The sequence below is a fragment of the Pinus tabuliformis genome, chromosome 3_2 (assembly GCF_031772625.1).
Source record: "Pinus tabuliformis cultivar Carrire ecotype Pingquan chromosome 3_2, CPIR1, whole genome shotgun sequence".
Classification (NCBI taxonomy): Eukaryota; Viridiplantae; Streptophyta; class Pinopsida; order Pinales; family Pinaceae; genus Pinus; species Pinus tabuliformis.
The window spans coordinates 1,257,393,460-1,257,415,499 of record NC_142302.1 but is presented as its reverse complement, the minus strand read 5'-3'; the positions used below and the strand labels follow the sequence as shown (position 1 = coordinate 1,257,415,499).

Here is a 22,040-nt window from a genome sequence, read left to right as displayed (position 1 = left end):
TAGTCTCACACATAGCTGAAAATATTATTGTCAAAGTGATGTGGGATGCTCTCTCCACGCTATATCAAGCTTCTTTTGAGCAACGAAATATGTTTTTCCCTGAGAAGCTCAGGAGCATTAGGATGCAGAAGGGTGAAGGCATAAATCCCTTCCTGACGAGGATTTAGGAGGTTCAAGATTAGCTCGTAGCCGTTGGGGAGGCACCCCAACCCATAGAGCTTGTACAATTAGCACTAAACAGTGTCTCGAAGGACTAGAAAGTGTTTGTTCAAAGCATATTGGGCATAGACACCTTGCTTGGATGGGACAAGATGTGCGCTAATTTGCAGCAGCAGGAGTTGAGGCAAGCTTTGTTAAAGAGTACCATCAATAGCAATGAACCAAAGAGTGAGGAGGAGAATGTGGTCCTAGCATGTAAGGGTCTTAGTCGGAGGCAGGGGGAGCAGAAGAAGAAGAAGAAGAAGAAAAAGGACCTGTCAAAGGTCAAGTGCTTCAGATGTGGTGAGCTCGGTCATTAGAGTACTCAATGTCCTCTCAGGAAGAAGGAAAAGCAGGAGAAGCAAGACCAGGCAACAACGCCTGCTAAGATAGATAAGTTGTCCTCTAGGCTAGAGGAACAATTTGCTATGTTCACAGATATGCATCTAGGAGTGAGGTGGGGTGATTTGGTAATAGCGCCCTAGAGAGCTACAAAAATGGGTAGGGTCCTTGAGGAGTCCACCTCATGGATTATTACTTGGCTATGGGGGCCCACAGTATTCAGTAGCAAGATGGATCAGTGACAATTGATGTGGTCAAATTCCAGAGTGATAGTTGCAAAGTAGTATTAGTCAGATACTGAGGAGCACAATGTGGAGTTGGCAATAGTGCAGAGTTAGTAGTAGCGCAGATTCTTCAGTGACAGCGCTGAGGCTAGTAGCAGTTAGGACTTGGGAGACAAATGCATCATACTGAACACAGTTGATTCAATATTTTGGATGCTTCTTAATTACAGTTGCAGCAACAACAAATGAGTGGGAGTTGTAGTGCATATGCAGAGTTGGCAGTAGTATGGCAGTGTCAGCAACAGCATGGATGCAACATCAGAGTTGCAAAGTAGTTGGTGGGCATTGGCAAATAGACAAAGTGTTGTGGCAGGGTGTGTAGCACAAAAACACAGTCCTCACTAAGAGGGAGTGTTAGTTTTTGTAGCATTGGATGTGTTCTAGTCACGAAACTTGGTGGAGAGGTTAGAATACATGAGATTTCCATAACCCAGAAATTGTTTTTGGAAATTCTACCTAAAGATGACTTAATTAGATTATTAACCTATTTTTTTAATGTTTCCTCAGTCTAAACTTAGGAAAACTAGTTAATTAATCAAAATTAATAAAGTCAAGGTGAGAATTCTCTAGAAACTCACATGGATTGACTCTGATATGATCTTGGCCCTTGATTAAGTTTTAATCTTGTCTGCTGGTGCTCCAACAAAAGATTATAAGAAGTCGATGGGCACTTGGAGAAGACACTTGAGAAGTTCAATTTCTTCGGTAGTTCGATTTCCAGAGACCAGCAGCAGTTGCTGGAAATCCAGAGATTGAAGCAGAGACAATGAGGGGCAGGAACAGTGAGGCTGGAGGAAGTTTTCCAAATCTAGCAAGCACATTTGCAGAGAAGCTGAAGTTTCTCTAGGAGGTTGCGCAGTCCTAGCGCAGAAGCCTCAGAGGGCAGTTCGATTTGCTGCAGAGGGCAAACATTTTCAGTTCCAAAGTGCCAGAGAGGCGTTTTCCCAGCCAACAGCAGGGAGGAAGACTTGATTAGTAGATGATTCAGGCATTAGTTGCAGCAGGCAACTTCAGGTTGACGCAGGCCCTGCGCAGACCCAATTCGACGACTTGCTTTTCAGAGGCAGTCTAGTGCCAGAATTTCCTGGAGTGAAGGTTAATTCCCTCTAGATATTTTTGCCAGTATTTTCTCTACAGGATAGTCAGTATTCAGCATCCAAATTATTGTACTTAGAATTTCTCACCGCTGCATAATAATAAAAACCATCAATTGTTGCATCGACTTTCCCAAGTTGGGTTTTTCCAAGGATATTTGTCCAAAAATAACTATGTAAATTTTACGTGTGCGCTAGATTTTCTTAGTTTCCAATGTTATTATTTTCCGTAGTTTATTTGTGAAAATCACTGTGTGAATTATTTGATATTTGCCATAAGAGACAATAGATAAATTGTTAAATAAATTAATAATTAGAAAAATAATTTCCAGTTGTTGTGATAGATGAAATTTTCACATTCGATAAATTACAAGGCGACAAAGCATCCTTCCAACATCAGCTGATAAATAGAGTGTTGGGGCACTTGTCAGGTTCTGGCTTGACTTACAAGGCGTTGCGGCATCATTCTGGTGGCAACAGGTTATTACGGTGTAGTAGCGTCCTATAGGTTGTAGCCTGTAAATCAAGGGGTTGGAGCTTCCTTCAGTTGTAGCTGAAAACTTGATGTACTTATTTTCTTTTGAAAGGGAGAAGACAATTACTAAAAAGTGTTCGGTGGTTTTTGACCCAGAGGGGGTTTTCCACCTAAAAATCTTGTGTCTACTATCGCGATCTTTCCGTATTGCTGTATGGTGTTGTTTATTGGTTTTGCTATCTAATACTGAATAATAATAATATTGTTGAAGGTTAACTAATGCTCTGAAAATGATTAATAAGTACTAATTTCTAAGAAACACTGATTCATCCCCCTCTCAGTGTTTTGAACACAAGAGTCATTGTCATTCATCATGCGTGTAATCAACAATCTCCAGGCCACTTTTGCTCAGTCTTCTTCCATTAAAGTTGTAGGGAAGGGACTCCTAATTTTTCTTTTTTATTTTCCTTTCTACATTTTTGTCAGTTTCAGCAATTGATGTCCAACAATCTGTCTGTTGTAATGACTTATTAAATAATTATTTTTTCTTTTGTGTTTATTTTGGTGTGGATGGTCTATTGGAAACGTTTGGTCATAAGCTTGTCTCATTCTGTCACGAAAAAGCATAGCCATAGGCCAATGGGGTATAAAAACCCACTCGAATATGGTATCTTTTACATAAAATATCCTTTTATATAGGCATAGAGAATAGGGACGGCATGTTTGAACATGTCTTCCTTTTTATTTTATAGTTCATATATATATATTATAGTTAACTACTTAATCATTAGCTAAGTTGTATTCTTTATTAGTCTCTAGATATCCATGCCAGAAATGCTCATTTAGTTAGCTTTTATAAAAAAAGTAACTGACCACAAAATTTCCTTGCAAGCATGCAAAGGGTGAAGAAAGAGAGGACTGCAGTATAATTTGAATTTCACGGTAAAAATTGCCACAAATACAGTGATACACGTTGAAAATTCTGAAATTACCATGACCTAGTTTCATTGAGAATATAGCCATTCCAAAGTCCTAAAGACATAATTGATGCCTTTCATCCCATGGGAAGTTGCATAATACCATAATCAAATACAAACACTGTAATCCTGCAATGTTTAAACCCCATCAGCAAGTGGCATGAGGAAAACCAATCGACTTCACATTTTATTACAGTAAACAAAATTCTTTCCCAAATCCAGTATCTCGATTGCCTTTGGCTTTGACAGTCCAATTTAAAGATAATACTTGAATATACTGATGTTGAAGTGATAGGAAGATCAGCCTCATGTTGATCACGGTGTTGGAAACATTGCTATTGTGCCTGGCATGATTCTTTAATGTACTGACTATTTACTTGATTTAAAACCTGCAGAGGTCCATATCAGTTGTGGCGATACAGGGAACTAATCCAGAGAAGAACCTTCCATGGCTTTATTTGTGTACGTAAACAAATATACTCTTACACAAGTCATTTTCAGGATAAATGGCTGGGATTGCTCCACATTGAAGATAAATAAATAAAAATCCCTTTGCCTTTTAAACATGTTAGAGAATGTAAGGAGTAAAGTAAGAGTCTCACGCAAACCTTCTTTAGCCTTTTTCAGACTCTTCCAACTTTCTTTTGAGATCTCGAAGAGCATCAACGACCTCTGGATTCAGATTGTGCTCTAGCAGTTGGCCTTGCTTCGAATATGACCTGTTGCAGATAGTAAGATACTGGAAACAAAATTACTCTATCCTATTTTTAAGACTAAATGTCAGAAAGGCTACAAATATAATCTCTTGAAGCTCTTTGTTTGATGTGCCTATTTGAGTCTTGGAGATGAAGCTTGAGCGTGTTCTCTCTTGGTAGGCGTTTTTCAAATGAGCAAACACCTTTTTAAACATGGGGCTATTATATGAATCTACAAAGACAGGTTTTCTAATATTATATTCAACTAATAGCCAAAAATATAAAGATTTCAAGTGAGTAACCACCCTTTTTAATACAGGACAATTACATGAATCTACAAATACAGGTTTTTTAATATTGTGTTCAACTAATAACAAAAATAAATAAAGCACAATAGGTAGGAATTGTCAATATAGTCAACTTCGTTGCTGACGACTGAAAATTGGCATGTTGTTTGGTGTTTTGCACCTCAATCAAGGCCAAATTTATCGTGTCTTTTCATGCCAACAGAGAGTTTCACACACCCAAAGTACAGATTTTGCAACCTTTTATTTGTTGACAATAGCATACACTCGTGATAGGATTTTTCAATCCCTATTTAGAGGGCATTTGAATAATGTAAGTGTAATTTGTTACTGCTCCTTCACTAGTCTTTCTTGTTTCCAAGAAATGTCGTTGGCAACTGCTGGCTTATACACTAGATTGTTCAAGAACCCATCTAGTAGTGGAAGTTGAAATGCATACCGAACATTGAAAGACAGAAATGGTGATCAAATTAACTTTAAAAGCAAAGGTTTGGAGGAATGTGATTAACCCTTATGAGTCTATAATATTTACTTTTAAAGTTAATCTTCACTTCTTGCCTTGTATTTTCTCTGACAATTATATCCATTTTTCTGTCAACACATATGAGGTTCTCCAACAACTAAGAGTATGAGAATTGTTCGTCTGAATGAACTCTAAATAATTTTTTGAAATGCTCATCCTTTGGTGTCATGTTCTTTCCTAAAAATAAAAAGTTGAGTTCAAGCATCTCAAATGGATAGAAGCATCAAACCTTTGTTCTAGAAGCAGTTGTTCACACTCCGTTTTTGAATCCTTAATCTGCCACACATTCAAAACCACAATCAGTGATAAAACTGGAATCAAGAAAGAACACGATACTAAATTTGAGCAATAAAGCTACCTCTTGCACAACCTTTATGAAATCTATGTGCTTACATAGAAGCTTCAACAGAACAAGCTTGGCAGACATCTCAAGTGTCAAAATGGTACATGGGTCTTTACATACCTTAGTATGGTCAACTTTGGTCACTTCTACAGGCCCTATATCTATGATTCTATCACAAGTTGACCATTAAGAATTCTCAGTGGAAAATCGGTGCATGGGTGTTTTCATGCTTAAGTATGGTAAATTTTGGTTACAAAAATAGACCTGTTGCTGCACAAACTAGCAGGCCTTGGGAATAGGCAAAAGCTAAAGGGCACAACAACACCTGGGACAGAGGCCCACTGTCACAGTGTCACCACCGCCTAAGCCCCCTACTATTCTCAGATTTTCACTGACGGAAGGAGTCCCAGTATTACTCACTTGTAATAGATGTGTATCTATGATAGGTTTGAAGTGAGGAAAGGCAGCTCATTCAATGGAAAGGTTCAACAAAAGTATGAGCTTTAGGAGAAGCTAGTAAGACTTTCCATAAAAAACCCTTTGAAAGATAGCTACACAAGACCTAGGGTTGAGATATATAACGAGATATGAGTGCATCCAAGGTCAAGGTAGATAAGAGAAAAGGCAATGTATAATCTACTTCAACAAGTACTATAACAAATGCCTTCAAAGAATCCTTAAGTTGAAGGATTAGGTTCTAGGATTCCCTCTTGATGTGATAACTAGGGCATCAATTTTACAGATAATCCACTGTGGGAATTCCACCAAAACTTGAGTATCCCTAGACGAGACACTAAGGAACAATTTTATTGAAACAAAATTCAAATGTCCCCCAAAATATTTCACACCAAGACTTAGGGAGCCTCCCTATCCTTAAAAGGATGAAAATATAAGGTCTAGAAAGAGAAATTATTTGAGTTTTGATGACCATCAAGGATTCAAGACTAGTGCCTCTCCATTAGGAGGTTAGGAGTCACGAAATATCACGATATAGGCAACTCACTCTTCAAGGAGACCTAAGGTTAAGGCTTTCACTACCCCTTTAGATATTTATAGTTCTTTGACACTTGTTAGTGGAGTTTCAAGGACAAAATGCATTGATCCCCTCAAAACATTCATTTATTCACTATCTATGAGTAATACATTAAAAATTTCGCAATAGTTATAATTTTTAGACAATATGTCAGCAATTAGGGCATATTAATGACCATGAGCCAATATTCGATGCATTAGATATTAACAAAATCAGAAATTTATCAACAAAGAGCACTTACAAGATAGTGAAGAACATATCCATCCATAGCAATGCCAATTAGGTGCTTCAAAAATAAGACAAAGTTATTCAAACATCAAAATTCATTCATAAATCTCCAAAACCATCCACAAATCACAGGTTCGAATCCTCTAACTAGGCCGAAAATCCCAGTGATGATGTTCTGACATGGGAGAGAATCTCTCTAATTTATACAAGACTAGGTGCTTTGAATAACAAATGAAAGAAGCCCCCTTTTCATGTGTAATGTGCTAAATGACCCACTCATGGTTACAAGCCAACCATGATAGCTTTAAAAATTACTTTATCTCTCCTCCAAGCCCACGCTAGGTTGGCGTTGTGCATGCATGGAGGCCTAGGGAGAAACGCTGAGGCCTCTTGTGCTAAAAACATGGGAGAGCCTCAAAAATCACGATGAAGATGTGAAATTTTCTTGAAATGAAGCAACTAGAAATTATTCTTCTAACTAGTTAATTATTAAGTAGTTTATTTGCTACGACAAACAACGAGTAATTCACACTGCAATTCTTCACAAATAAAAATTACGTTGTGGAAATCAAATATGCGGAACTGAGAAAATATAGAGCAATCACACACACAAATTGACACCATTATTTTTGGACATCTGTCCCCAAAAAAACCCAATGCGGGAAAATAGGAGCAGATGAGGGTTTTATTATTATGCAATAGCAGAAATCCCGAGTACAATAAAATGGACGCCAAACTGGAGATCCTATCCAAGAGAAACTAGCAAAAATATTTGAGGGAATCTACCCTCCTCCACAAGCAATTCTTGCTCAGTCTGGCCACTTGAATTGGCAAACTTGGACCCTTCTGTGCAACTTATACGTCACCCCTGCGCAGTCCCTCAAATGCTTAGCCCAATCCTGCCTCAAATCTGTTGAAGAATGTAACTAGCTTCGGTCTTCATAATTGTACTTGTCTAAAAGAAAATTTATTATTAAATAAAATGACTTATTAAAGCATAGGTTTCATCCCTGGTTCAATGTTTTCTAGGTCAAAGGCTCCAAGGTTTTGTCTTGAGTCATTAGAGTCATTGTCATTTTTATTAGACCCTTCTAGGGTTTTTGTATCATGTAAAAAGAATTATTTTTGAGTCACAAAGGTAATTTTTCATCTCCACACCAAGTCAGCCCTGTCCCCAAGAAGTCAACCTACATGAGGGCAATTCAACCCAACAGAAAGACTATATAAGTAGAGGCAATTCGACCTATTTGTCACATTCACTAAAACAAGTTCGATCTTCAAGCAAGAGAGGCAAAAAAAGAGTGTGAAGCAACTGGAAGAGGACAAAATTTGCTAGGAAGACCTAAATCGAGTTTCTGGGCTATCTATCTCTCACACGTGTGAAGTTTCTACGACCAAAAATCTGTCTATTGCAGGTCCAAGATTCTATTGTTGGGGGTCAAAGTTTTATTGTTGGGGGACTTAAATTATGAACTAAAGCTACTGCTGGGGAGCTATCACTTGGAGTATTTTATGAAGATCATTTGTTGCAGGGAAGGGCTGACTTGGTGGTTGGAGGAGGTCTTTGTCTAGGTCTAAGAAGTCTGGAAGTGTCTCATCTTGATTTGAATCTACTGAAGGAAGAGTTCTTGACTGGGTTTTCCCCTTATAAGGGTTTTGCCCTGGCTGAGCGCCTACATCTTGTGTCTCTTGTTCTTGTGATCTTCATACACATATAATTTGGTAATTGCTTGATGAAAGATAAACTAATTAAGAAGTAAAAGAGGCCAACATAATTCACAAGTAATTATCAAGAAAGAGGAATCAAACCCTAAATCCTACTAGCATTGATTTCTCAACAGAATCTGCGTCTGACTGATTGTTGCTTCTCTAGAAAGAATTCTTCGACCCTCTGGAAAATTATCCCGAACTCCGACAATTGAATTGTTGAAGTTTCTAAGTTTACTTAGTTAGAAACCCTCCATGCACTTCTTCTGATTTATTCCTACCTACTTGTTATTTTCCTTAACAAGTTATTTACAATGTAAATACTGAAAATAAACACTAGTGCATGCTCAACATATTACAGATTAGAAACTAAAAGAAACAAAAACAAACACACCATATGACACCATTATTTTTGGACTAATGTCCCCGAAAAAGCCCAATGTGGGAAAACCGATGCAGCTATCTGAGGGTTTTCTTATTAAGCAATATCAGAGTACAATCTGGGTGCCGAAACTGGCTTACCCAACAGAGAATTTCCTTGGCAGTAATACCTCTCAGTTTCTGACAAATCTCTTGGATGAAACCCCGGATAAACCTTCCGACAACTACTTAGCACAAATCTGCCCCAGAAACCCCAGCGTCAGCCCCTCTCTACCCAGTGCTGGCCTTGCGTCACCCCGGATGGGTCTATGTCAGCCTTAGGAGGCCTTGCATCAACCCTCTGGCCATCTACGTCAGCAACGCTTGCCTCTCTGAGGCTCTGCACAGCTCTCGGCTGCCTCTGTGTGAGCCCTGGCTGGCTCTGCGTCACTCTCCCCGGCTACTGCACTGCTCTCCCAGCAATATCTCTACCTCTCTGTCTCTCTGTACTCAATGCCCCTCAGCTGCAACTCTCGATCATTAATTCTATCTCTTTTAGCAAACCCCGATCTAGAGAATAGAATGACTGATCACTCTGGTGTATTCTCCAAGTGACCCTCAAGCCTCCTCTTATACATTTCCTGTTGACATCTGAACGGCCGAGAATAAGTCCCTAATCAATGGCTAAGATTAGATCTTGCTTGATCCATGTCTTTTGGACCATTTTAACATAGATTCATATTTTTTTTTCTAAGTAAAAGTAGTCTATTGATATGTACAGAAAATATACAAAGAGGACAAAGCCTCGAACAAGATTGTCAAAGAGATATCAAAAACCGGACTGCCCCAACATTGGGGAAACCAGTCCATCAAGGTCATAACCTTCAAAAATGGTAACAGAATTGAGACCAGACTTCACTATGAGGCAGTGAGACAAAACTCTAACATTTAGTCCCGAAAGAAAACTAACATTCACACTTAGATTGTCAGAAACCAAAAAGAACCAGATAGAAGACATCAGGACGACCTTAGCCTGCCACGTTCTAACCTCCGTGAGCCTCTGCCGAAACTCAGTCTGCCGCTTACTGCTACCTGAAAACCACAACATCTTAGCACAGGTCATCTGGGGGGGGTTCCTCAATGATTGGGCAAGCCCAGTCATCATCCACGTCCGCTGAAGCGCTGCCAAGAAGCATTCCCCCACCACCATGAGGCTCTCCTCCAACGCCAGAAGCATCCTGCAAAGAGGGTCCGTCATGGCACGAGTCAGCCAAGGGGCGCGTGGCGGCAGAGTGGCTCCCTTCACCATGCAGCATACCACCCAAGTTCGGACCAGGGGAGGTAAGGAGACTGTCAGCCAACACAATATTACCTGAATCACTACAATTGTTGCGCCTGAGAGCGCCTTCATGCTGCGAGTTAGAGATATCAACCTGAGAGGCTGAGTGAGCCACTTCTTCAGAGAAGGAAATAGAAATAGAAGCAGTGATGACTGGCCTAATCAGAGAACTACTGAATCTGAAATGAGCAGAATGAGGAGCGGTGTGAAGGGGCGGAGGAGAATTGTCAGAATCATCAAAATCATCAAGAATAACCCTGGAAGAACGAGCCCGACCTCTGCCTCGCCTGGTCCTAGGATGTCTACCATCTCCAGAAGAATGAGGGTGATGCAGTTCAGGAGAAGGAGAGGAGTTGGAGCGCTCCACCGGAGAGCGAGAGCTTCCTCCCCTGGTTCCTCCCCTGCGACTACGCATTCTGTGCCTAACCATATTGAAATCGCTGGCAGGGCGCTCAAAAGGAGCAGAAACCAGAGGGACTGAGGCAAAGAGGGCAGTAGCAGTGGGGAAACGAGGCGACACAGTACTGAACCGGGCAGAAATTACAAAGCAGAGAGGCGAATGCGAATGATGGAAGCCATTGTCAAAATCCGCACAGCAAACTATCCAGCAGCGTCGACCCGTTACAGTGCGGAGGCAGGGCTCAAAGGCCTGAGGCGGGCAGAAGCTGCAGAGCAGGGGAGACGGTGAAGAACTGAAATGAGGTATCTCCATGACCCAACACTGACAAGCCTTTAGCCTAACGAAACCTGAATTGAATGCTGCCTGCAGATGGTAATGAAGGCGCTTCAGAGTAATATGGGGAGGGGCACCATCGGACAAGTGGCCTGTCCCCTCACCGCCATTCTGCACACAAACCATTAATACTGCAGTGTGTCACCCGCATCCGGATGGACTATAGATTCATATTAATATACGTTAATATTTTATTTTCCCTAAGTTTAGACTTAGGGACTCCATTAAAAATATTAATTATTTTAATATCTCCTGATCTGTTTAGAATCTGCCCAAACCCTTTCTGGGTATTGGAGATCTCATGTGCCCAAATCTCTCCACCAAATTTCGTGGCTAGAGCACATCCGATGCTACCCCAAATCAACATGAATTCTCCTTTTGCTCAGCTAAATCGAACTGCCCTCTTGAGGCTTTGCACAACCTCCTAGAGAAATAATATGGCCTCCTCTCTTGACTCTTCCGGAACTAGAAACTGTGAAAAATTCTAAACATAAATTCTATTACTATAACAACTAATTTATTTTACCTACTTATTTTCCAATAAGTTATCTACGAAATCCCTTTAGTAAAATTAAAATAAATTCTATTGCAGATATCACACCATTATACAGAAACAAACACATCAACACAGTTATTTTTGGACAATCGTCCCCGGAAAAACCCAATGCGAGAAAATCGGTGTAGTAGAGGAGGATTTTATTAATCAGCGTTTCTTGAGTACAACCAGGGTGCCAAACTGGCTCACCCAATAGAGATAACCACATGACAGTAATACCACAAAATCCTCCAGCACTTCTCTAGGCTCCACGTCAGTCTAGCTGGCCTCTATGTCTTTCTAATTGGTTCTGCATCTGCCTCTCTGACCTCTGCGCTGGTCCTCCGATACTATCCTTGCCTCTCTGTTATGTACTCGTTGCCTCTCACTGCAATCCAGTCCACTAGTTCGAATTTCTCAGCAAGCCCCAATCCAGAAATCGAACTGACTGGTCTCCCTCAGTATATCTCCAACTGACCTTCAAGTCTTCTCTTATACATTTCCAGTTGATGAATCAACGATCGAGATTAAGTCTGTAATCAATGGCTAAGATTAAAATAGACTTGATCCTTATCTCTTAGAAGCTTCTCATCCTTATCTTTATTAATACCCATTAATATTTTTATTTTCCTAAGTTGAGACTTGGAACTCATTAAAAATATTAATTATTTTAATAGCTACTTATCTGGATGGAATTATCTGAAACGATTTCTGGGTCTTAGAGATTTCATGTGCTTTAGCCTCCACCAATTTTCATGGCTAGAGCACATTCGATGCTACCCAAAATCAACAGAAACTCCTCCAGAAATCTACTACTTCGTGCCTCTGCCACCTGCTACTCGATCACTGGCTCAACCTCATTGTTGAATCACCTGCTACTAGAAAATCTAATTGTCTTGATCATTGAGTATTTGCAGCTGGTGTGTCTTTATCCAACCCCATCAACCTCCTCTTATAATCTCTAGTTGAGACTTCAACGATCACGATTAAATCTTAATCGATAGATGATATCATCTCTAAGTCGATCCATGTGAGTTTCTAGAGAATTCTCACCTCTCAATTAATTCTGATTAATTAATCGATTTCCCTAAGTTAGGCTTAACCATTTTTAATTATCAATCAATTAATTTAGTTGAGTTGTCTCTAGGTGGAATTTCCAGAAACAATTTTTGGGTTCTCGAGATCTTATGTGTTTTAGCCCCTCCACAAAGTTTGAGACTAGAACACCATTTGATGCTACAAAAACTAACAAAAGAGGGTCATTGCCTCCATATGCTACAAAACATCTCCAAACCCCCATTTGGGCTCTAGGGGATCCAAATGGGTCTCATGGGTCTCCAAGTGGCTCAATAATCAAGTCGATGCTCCATCAATGAGGTCTAGAAGATGGAACATGCCCTCCCATGTCTCCCTAAGAAAGCATAACCTCCTCTAGGCCTTGGATCAACTGCCAAGTGTTAGGTGCAATGTGTAACTGGTTGGGGCAACTTGGTCCAAGTGCATCATCATCTCGAATAACTGGGGAACGAACAAGCAAATGGTGATGCTGAAGAAGCCCATGGTGTGGCTATCAATTCTCTGCATGAATGGAGGCACATGGCTCTCAACGCTTACCCTACAAATGCCATTGTGATCCTCTAGAGGGCTTGGATCCTGTATAGGGAGGCCAAGTCCATGATGAAAACCCACTTCAATCCTATATAAGAGCTAATGCGTCTCCTCACCTTCCAATACAATGATTCATTAATGCAGTTGAGTAAATAAGCTCGTTAATCAAGGGCAAGGTGAGGCCTTCATAGTGGGTTTCCCTTTGAAATTTGGGGCTTTGAACATGTATGAGTGTTACTTCCTGGGTAGGAGCAATTAATGAAGAACCCTATTAGGTGGTTTCAACCTCTAAGGGAATGACAAGTCCAAGGTACACCCTTCAAATGGCAGGTGTCATATGAAATAGTGATGGAACATAGTAGGGGCAAAAGGAAGGCTCCATGGCTCCAAGCCACATGCCATGGTACAAGGGTAGCTATGATGAGTGAGGCCCTAATATTGGGTGTATGAATATAGGAGGGAGCAATCGTGGTACATGAGTTACCCTGACCTTTGTTTTTCCATCCTTCCTCATATACCTTTTTCCTTTTATTGGTTTTTCTTTATTTTCTAGCTCGGATCTCTAGGGAATGAGAGCATAATGAGTAAGATATAGCAATGATTACCCCTTTAAGGTGGGGTAGTTCATCACCCACCAGGGGTTGGGACATTCATGGATTCCTTAATGATGCAAGGGGCACTCATAGGGGCCCTAGGAACCAGGGTGATGGCCATAATGAAAGGGGGTAGAGCTCATGTTTGGCTTTTGCCCACGTGCTAAATTTTATTGTCTCAGTCATCTTTTGCATTTTGTGGTACATTTCCTACTGTATGTAGCCATGTTATATTTTTATCTTCTTCTTTTTAAGCTACATAAACCTCTGGGCATCGTTCCAAGCCCAACCCAAGGTGTGGATAAGGGGAAGGGGATGCTAACACCTTGTAGACCCAATGGAGAAATGTGGACCCATATAGGGAAGATGTGAAAAACAATGTTGCGATAATCATGATCTGGATTAAATCGACGAGGGTCCGAAATTGTAAAAATCAGGAAAATTTTCGTAAAAATCGTTAAATACAAAAAAATCAAAATTTTCAATTTTTTTAATATCTAAAGCATCCACAACATAAAATAAATGCATTGACACATAAATATGAAAAGAGAACTAATATATAAGATGTTGTAGCGGCTAAAACCACCCTCCAAATTTTCGCCTTAGCTTCATTTTAGAGCCTCCCTACCAACCTTCACAACAGCATGTCTTTCTTTGTCAAGTACACAAGCTCCAGCAATTTTCTTGCAGAAAGACAGACTGTCAATCAAACCCTGATGCATTCCTCTCATAGGCTATTCATCCGGACTTGGTCCAGCAGCAGGCTAAGCAGCTCCTTCAAGAATTTGCACAAATCTAGAGGGCAACTAGACTTCCCGCCAAAAATTGCGTAATCCGAACTGGCAGCCTGTTGGGCCCCAAAATTGCGCAATTCTGTTGAGCAAGTTTCACCTAGAAAATTGCACAATCCCTCCCAACTAGGCTGCTCAGCCCAGAATTTGCGCAAATCTAGGCAGCAGTCAGCTGCTCTGCCCAGAAATTGCGCAAATCTTCTAAGCAGCCAACCCAACTCCCAGCCACAAATCTGCATGTTCTCCTAGCAGTTAAGCAGCCTCTTGCATTTGCAGCTGAGTTGACTAGTTCCCTCCGGGACCGAGGAAAACAAACTTGCATGCATGGGTTGTTTCTCCCAAGGTAGCATGCAAAGGCATCCTTTGTTTCCAATATCTATTTTTGGCAGTTGGAGGTTACATGCAAGGATCATTTTAGAAACCTCCTACCAAGTGTCGCTTTCCCTAGATTTGTGGCATGCGCATCACAACCTCAATTTTATCAAAACTCATCAACCGGACGCTACAGAGCTCATTCCTCACATCAACCTTGCAGCTCTGACATCCCACATTGCATCTAGGAGTTGTCGGCACATTCAACTCGATTGTTTTGGGGTAAGCCTGTTTTCCATGTCTTGTGTTGCATTTCTGGCGCTTTTTGTGTTTTGCTTCGTATGAACATTGTTTGCTTGATTTTAGTGAGCACTTGTTGTCATTTTCATACATACTAGCTTGTACAAGCACCGTTCCAATTTTCATTAACATCTCACTATTGTCGCATGCATGAAACTATTTTTCACGAATGGTCGCCGATTCGGCGACTCGCTTCACTCACATGCATGTTGTTCCGTTTTCTGAATCTGTCATTCGCTGTTTGCATGCACGATCATTCACTTATACTCACACTCAACATCGCCATGCATCCGCATTCACTCTCACTTTCAGTTTCCCGTCGGCATGTCTGGGCAGCCTTGGCCCGGACTCCGCCTTGGCAACTTTGTCTTCCTCTCAGGAAATGTGCATTTCTGCCTAGTGACTGTCCTCCAGTCTTGCATTGCGCAATTCTGAGCGACAGTGACTACTAGCCCAGAAAATTGCGCAATGCAGTCACTGAGCCTACAACCATTGCCAGCAGAGATTGCGCATTGCGTAATTCCTGCAGTCAGCAGCCAGACTGGACTGTGCATTGCGCAGTTCCAGCAATCAGTCAGCTTCCCAACAGCCCAGACTATGCCTTGCACAGTCTTGGCAGTCAGTCTTGTTGACACCTAATCATCAGGATTGGGTGAACATAATGTAAATAAATAAATAAGTAATGTGAACAGTCATCGGGAGATGAAGTGAATAGTCTCTCCCTCGTGTATATAATGAAGACCAACCTGAAGGAATAAACATACGAATCATTTTTCTTTGAGGAGTTACTGCCTAGCCTGACATGGTATCAGAGCCAGCTCCCAAAATAGTTTGTAACTCCATTCTGCCTACTTGCTCTCTGTCCACTGCCTACTGCTCTCTGTCCACCATCTACTGCACTCTCTGTCCCCTCCACCGTTGCTGCCACTCTGTAGTCACTACCATCCGTTGAAGAACCATGCGTGAATCAGGTTCCTTTGTTGGGATCTGCGTGCATGAATCAGTGTTTTGAAATATTTTTGAAAGGGTGTACGCAAGTGCGTTTTGAAAATTTTTGAAGCGTTGTATGCTGGTGCGTATTGAGAGTTTTTGAAGGGCTGTACGCTAGTGCGTATTGAAAATTTTTGAAGGGCTGTACGCTGGTGCATATTGAAAATTTTTGAAGGGTTGTACGCTGGTGTGTTTTGTTCCTTTGCTATGTGTTGTATGCTGGTGCGTTTTGAACGCTGCGCATGTTTGAACACTGTCAATTACATACTGTACGGTTTTGGTGTATTACATTGGTGTATTGAACGTTGTATTTTCACCGTCAAACTTGAAGGAATTTGTGTTAAGTTTTGGTGCAATTTCACTGTCAAGTTGAGGAATTCTTTGGATCTATTTTGTTAATCATGGAAAAGAATTCAAGAATTTAACGTGCTTAGTGTTTTGAAGAGCTAAATTTCATTCTTGCAAGAAACCGCTTCTATCTATTAAGTGGTGAAAGTTTCTGAAGCGGTGAAATAACTCTTGAGTCTGCTGTGTGAATGATGCTGCCACGCGTTGAATGAACGCTATCTCCGTCACATGAATTGCGTCTTTCTCCATCGAATGAACCTTTGCTGCATTGGTAAAGCTTTGTAATGGTGCTGGCTGTGGGGTATGAGTCTTCCTATGGTAGTGTATTGGTAAATTGCTGCGCTGCTGCGTTGGTAAAGCTTTGTAATGGTGCTGGCTGTGGGGTACGAGTCTTCCTACGGTCGTGTATTGGTAAAGTGTTGTGCTGACTGATCTGGTAAAAGAGGTCGCACCAGCAGCAAGGAGAAGAAATGCAAAACAATCATTTGCATCGAGTTATGTAAGTTTTTGCACTGAGACACATTGCAAGGGATTTCTGGGTTTGTAATTGTAAAAGATTTTTGACAAAAAAAAAAACGTACCTCTGTTGGAGTGTTGTTGAATGCGCTATAAAGTTGTGTATTTACAATCTTACATATTGACAGTTGAATTTTCTGTGAAGTCATATCAAAAATATATTCCTTTGAATTGTAATTAAAAAAAAAAAAAAATTACCACCAAAAGTACAATGTTACTATATACTGGCAGAAGTATTTTTCTATCAACAGAAGTATTTTTTTACAGTATGCATTCAATCATATCTATTGTGGGAATAGTCCTCACTTGCAAAGAGAACTATCCTGAGTGATCCCGGATGATAAAACACACGCTCATTTTCAATGAGTTGTGGAAAGGAGTGTGTGTTGGAGATGGAGACACAGAGCCAAAACAGCCTACATCAGACAAAGAGCTCGTCATTTGGGAAAACAAGAATAGCAAAGCTTATGCATTAATAGCAGCATCTGTAAATGAAGATGTGAGTCGCCATATTTCGCCATTTTCAACTGCCTTTGAAGCCTTACAAAAGCTGAAAGAACTCTATGACTCACATTCTGCACTTGAAGTCATTCAACTCATGATTAAACTTTTCACTCTTGAACTGCAAAATAATGATCCTCTTGCTCTTGCATATGAAATAAAGTCTATAATGCATGATATCAAATCCACTAAGGTTGAATTGGATATTCATCTTATCGCTTTTCTCGAGGCACTTTATCCTACTTACTCCAATTATCTTGAGTCATTGCAAGCAAATGGAAATCTCAAAGATATCACCTTTCACTCTCTTGTGAAAAAGTTTGTTGAAAGAGAGAAAGCTTTCGGAAAGAAGACAGCCCCTGAATCTTCTGAAGAGGCTGTGTGCCTTGCTCATAAAGAAAAGAATCCTGCTAAAGATTCTTCCAGAGGAAGAGGTGGTCGAAGAGGAAGAGGAAGATATTTCAGAGGCAAGGGGTGCAGACACTCTCAAGGAGAAAAGCAGATTTGCACTGCATACGCTGCAAAAGAAATGGATCACATGATGCCTCTAAATGCAAGTTACCATGGGACAAAATTGAGCAACAAAGAAACCAACAGAAAGGTAAAACTGATGATACAGACAAAGGTAAAGCATTTGAATCCGCTCACTATGTTGTGGCACAATGTAATATTGGAGTAAATGAAGATTTATTTAATGCTTCACTTGCTTCTTGGAAAAATGATTGGTTACTTGATTCAGGAGAAACTTGCCACATGAGTCATAGAAAAGATTTTTTTGAAGAATTTACTGACAATGTTGATGGAGCAGTATACTTTGCAGACCAATCAAAAATCAAGCCATCAGGGCTTAGCACAATCAGGCTTAAATTGCCTGGTCTTCCAGACTTTCTTCTGCACCATGTTCTATATCTCCCATAGCTGAAGAGAAACTTGTTGTCCTTGGTTCACATCTGCTAGCAAGGTCACTCCATTCATATGTTTGATGGCAAGCTTGAGGTGAGAAACACATCTGACCACTCACTTGTCATGAGGTGAATAGAAGAAGAAAGGCTTCTCAAGCTGCAAGGAACCTCTGCTCGTGCACAACATTTCTCATACAATTCTCATCATGAAGAAGGTACTCTTCCATCAAGTTTATTATGGCATGCTAGATTTGGACATTTGAACTATGACAGCCTCCGCTTGTTAAAGAAAAATGGTGTTGCTGGTTTGCCTACAATTCCTAGGAAACTTAAGCAATGTGATGCTTGCATTCTAGGAAAGCATAGCAAACAGTCTTTTCATGATTCACATTCAAGAGCACATAGAAAACTTGAACTCATTCATTCAGATTTATGTGGTCCAATGCTTGTTCCTTCTGCAAATGGAAATAAATATATGATGACATTTATTAATGACTAGGCCAAAATGTGTTGGGTTTATTTGAAGAACAAATCTGATGCTTTTCAAACATTCAATAACTTTCATAAATGGATTGAAAATGATGCACAATCTCATATTCGGTCTATTCGCACTGATAATGGAAAAGAATACACATCAAATGAATTTGAAAACTATCTTCGCCAACATGGGATCAAACATCAAACAACTGTGCCTTATAATCCCCAACAGAATGGTGTAGCTGAAAGAATGAATAGAACAATCTTAAATATGGTACGATCCATGCTCTTCTTCAAAAATGTAAAGATAATGTTTTGGGCTGATGTTGTTCTATGTGCTACATATATAAAGAATAGATGTCCATCTAATGCTATTAGAAACAAGACTCCATATGAAATGTGGTATGGACATGTTCCTTCGGTAAAGCATCTCAAGGTCTTTGGTTCCACTTGTTATGCCTTGATACCAAAGGTACATAGAAGCAAACTTGGTGCTAGAAGTTGTAAATGTATCTTCTTGGGGTATTCAAACACCTCCAAAGCATACCGTCTCTATGATGAAGTAAATAAAAAGTTTGTTGTATCTAGAGATGTAATTTTTCTTGAATCATCCAAAACTGACAATGTTGTTGAGCGGCAACTTGATTGCTTGGATAGATAAATGCAAAATCATTTCAAGAATTTGATAATCAGATTCCACATCTTGAAGGGGGGATTCCTATACTAGATCAACATGTGGAATCTTCTTCTGAAGAACACTCTCCCCCGCATGAAACTCCAACAACAGATGATGCTTTAAGTGATGTGATTGATAGAATTGGGAGACTCAATCTTGATTCAGTCCCAACTCAATCAACGGAGCAGCCTGGACCATCTGAGAAAGGTCCCCCAAAGTGGCTGACAAAGACACTTGAAAGTGTTCATCCTGATGAAGTTGGAAAGACAGAAACTAGAAATTCAAACCGGCAAAATGGAGATGATGTAGATGGCTCTAATTCACCTGTTGATATGGATGTTTCTTATGATTGTGAATTGAACTTGTGTATAGATTTTGAACCAACTTCCTTCAAAGAAGTTGCTTCTCATGATGAATGGAAAGAAGCGATGCAAAAGGAGTATGATGCCCACATAAAGAACGGCACTTGGAAGCTGGTTGATCCTCCATTAGGAACCAAACCAATTGGCTGCAAGTGGGTCTACAAGAACAAGTATAAAGCCGATGGCTCACTTGACAAGCACAAAGCTAGGCTTGTGGCAAAAGGTTTTGCACAGAAGGAAGGGGTCAATTATGAGGAGATTTTTGCCCCCACAGCAAAATGGGCTACCATCCAGACACTCTTTGCCCTAGCAGCTCAGAACGGTTGGAAAGTCTATCAAATGGATGTAAAAACTGCTTTCTTGAATGGAGATCTAAAAGAGAATGTTTTTATGTCACAGCCTGAGGGATTTGTTGTGAAAGGACATGAACATAAAGTATGCAAACTTGTGAAGTCCTTGTATGGCCTCAAACAAGCACCGAGCCTGGTATGAAAAACTAACTGAGCATCTTCTGAAACTCAATTTCAAACATTATGATCTTGATGATGCAACTTTATTTGTCAAGAAAGTTGGCAAAACAGTTGTATATCTTGTGGTATATGTAGATGATCTTTTGATGACAGGGAACAATGAAAGCTACATTGCATCCATAAAGAAGGAATTGGGGAAAAGTTTTGAAATGACAGATTTGGGCTATGTTCATTATTATCTTGGTATTGAAGTAACCCAACATCCGAAGTCCATATTTCTTTCTCAAAAGAAATACATTGGAGATCTGTTGAACAGGTTTGGCATGACAGAATGCAATCCTCTTACCACTCCAATGGAACAAAACTTAAAGCTCACATCTATTGAAGGAAAAGAATTTGAGAATGCAACAAAGTATAGACAGCTTGTAGGAAGTCTCAACTACCTAACTACTACCAGACCAGACATTTCATTTGTTGTTGGAATCCTCTCCAGGTTTATGCAAAAGCCTTGTGAGGGACATTGGTCTGCTACAAAAAGAGTTCTAAGGTACTTGAAGGGAACTCAAGATTTTGGAATCAAGTATACATAGGTGGACGACTTCAACTTGATTGGATACTCTGATTCAGACTTCAATGGAGACAAAGAAACTGGGGTATCTACTTCAGGATATGCTATGAGTCTTGGATCAGGCGCTATCTCCTAGAGATCACGCAAACAATCAGTTCCAGTAGATTCCACAACAGAAGCAGAATACATGGCAGCAGCTGAAGCAACAAAAGAAATTGTGTGGCTCAGGAAAATTCTTGAAGATTTGCAGGTAAAACAAGTACAATCAACTCCACTCATGATTGACAATACCTCTGCAATAAAGTTGGCCAAGAACCCAAAGTTCCATGATCGAACGAAGCACATCAATACTAAATATCATCTCATTCAACATCAAGTTGAGGCCAAAACAATCCATCTCCGTCATTGTTCCACTAATGAGCAAATTGCAGACATCTTCACCAAAGCGCTTGGAAGAGAAAAACTTGAACGATTCAGAATGATGCTTGGACTCACCAACATCCCTTCAGATTAAGGGGGGAATGTTGACACATAATCATCAGGATTGGGTGAACATAGTGTAAATAAATAAATAAGTAATGTGAACAACCATTGGGAGATGAAGTGACAGTCTCTCCCTCATGTATATAATGAAGACCAACCTGAAAGAATAAACACACGAATCATTTTTGCTTTGAGGAGTTACTGCCTAGCCTGACAAGTCTCCTGACTTCCTGGCGGAAATTGCACGACCTTCATGATCAGTCACACAGGTATGTTGCAAGTCAGTTCTCAAGTTCATTTTGGTTTTCAACTGATAGATTGCTTGCCATGAGTGTTTCCATGTCTCCAGGTATCGCAAGTGTTCATCTGCCTCTCAGCAGCACAGGTACAATGGTTTCCAGGAGAGCAGAGTCGAAGACACCGTTCAGAGCACACTTGGGGATGCAGTCGATCAAGTGTCTATGAGCTTGCCTACTCACGAAGACATCAAGTTGTTCGTAGACAAGGACATCAAGATATGACGGCAACAACATCACAGCGAGCAGCATCATGAACAGCAGTTGAAGGCAGCATACCGGATGCAATGAATGCAAGAGGAAGGTTGTTGACAACACGGAGGCGGAACAAAGTTGCAAGCTCAAGCAGATCCACTGATGATGAAAGCAACTTTGGAGACTCAGGCTATGAGGTGACGGCGTGATCGCGCGAAGACAGAGAATGGAACAAAGAAGGAGTTGCATGTGCTGAAGCAACAACTCAAGGAAGAACATGAGCTGCACAGACAAGCGAATGAGTTGTAGCAAGAACAGGAACAGCAAGGGGTGCAACATGCACTCACGGATGAAACTACATCTGTACAAGTTATAGATCTATCTCAACAGCTGGCACAGAGCAGACATGGTGAGTAGTATTGTTGATCGCATGCAAGGGATTCAACAGCATGCATGTCATTGTGCGCACACATGCGATCCA

General features: G+C 40.5%; 1 protein-coding gene across 4 annotated transcripts in view; it reads right to left on the bottom strand.

Annotated features, from left to right (window-relative positions):
• Positions 1 to 3,366: 3,366 nt before the first annotated feature.
• Positions 3,367 to 22,040, bottom strand: part of LOC149185300 (yacP-like NYN domain protein) — a 394,333-nt gene continuing 375,659 nt past the window's right edge. For 2 of the 4 annotated variants that reach the window (XM_089417893.1, XM_089417894.1), the window contains 3 exons: positions 5,123 to 5,169; positions 3,979 to 4,089; positions 3,367 to 3,759 (listed from right to left, as the gene is read on the bottom strand). In XM_089417893.1, coding sequence (XP_089274019.1) covers positions 3,984 to 4,089; positions 5,123 to 5,169 — 153 coding nt within the window. In that variant the 3' untranslated portion in view covers positions 3,367 to 3,759; positions 3,979 to 3,983. Of the gene's footprint in view, positions 3,760 to 3,974; positions 4,090 to 5,122; positions 5,170 to 22,040 lie in introns of those variants that run through there. The other 2 variants (XR_016257373.1, XM_089417895.1) reach the window with 2 other exon arrangements.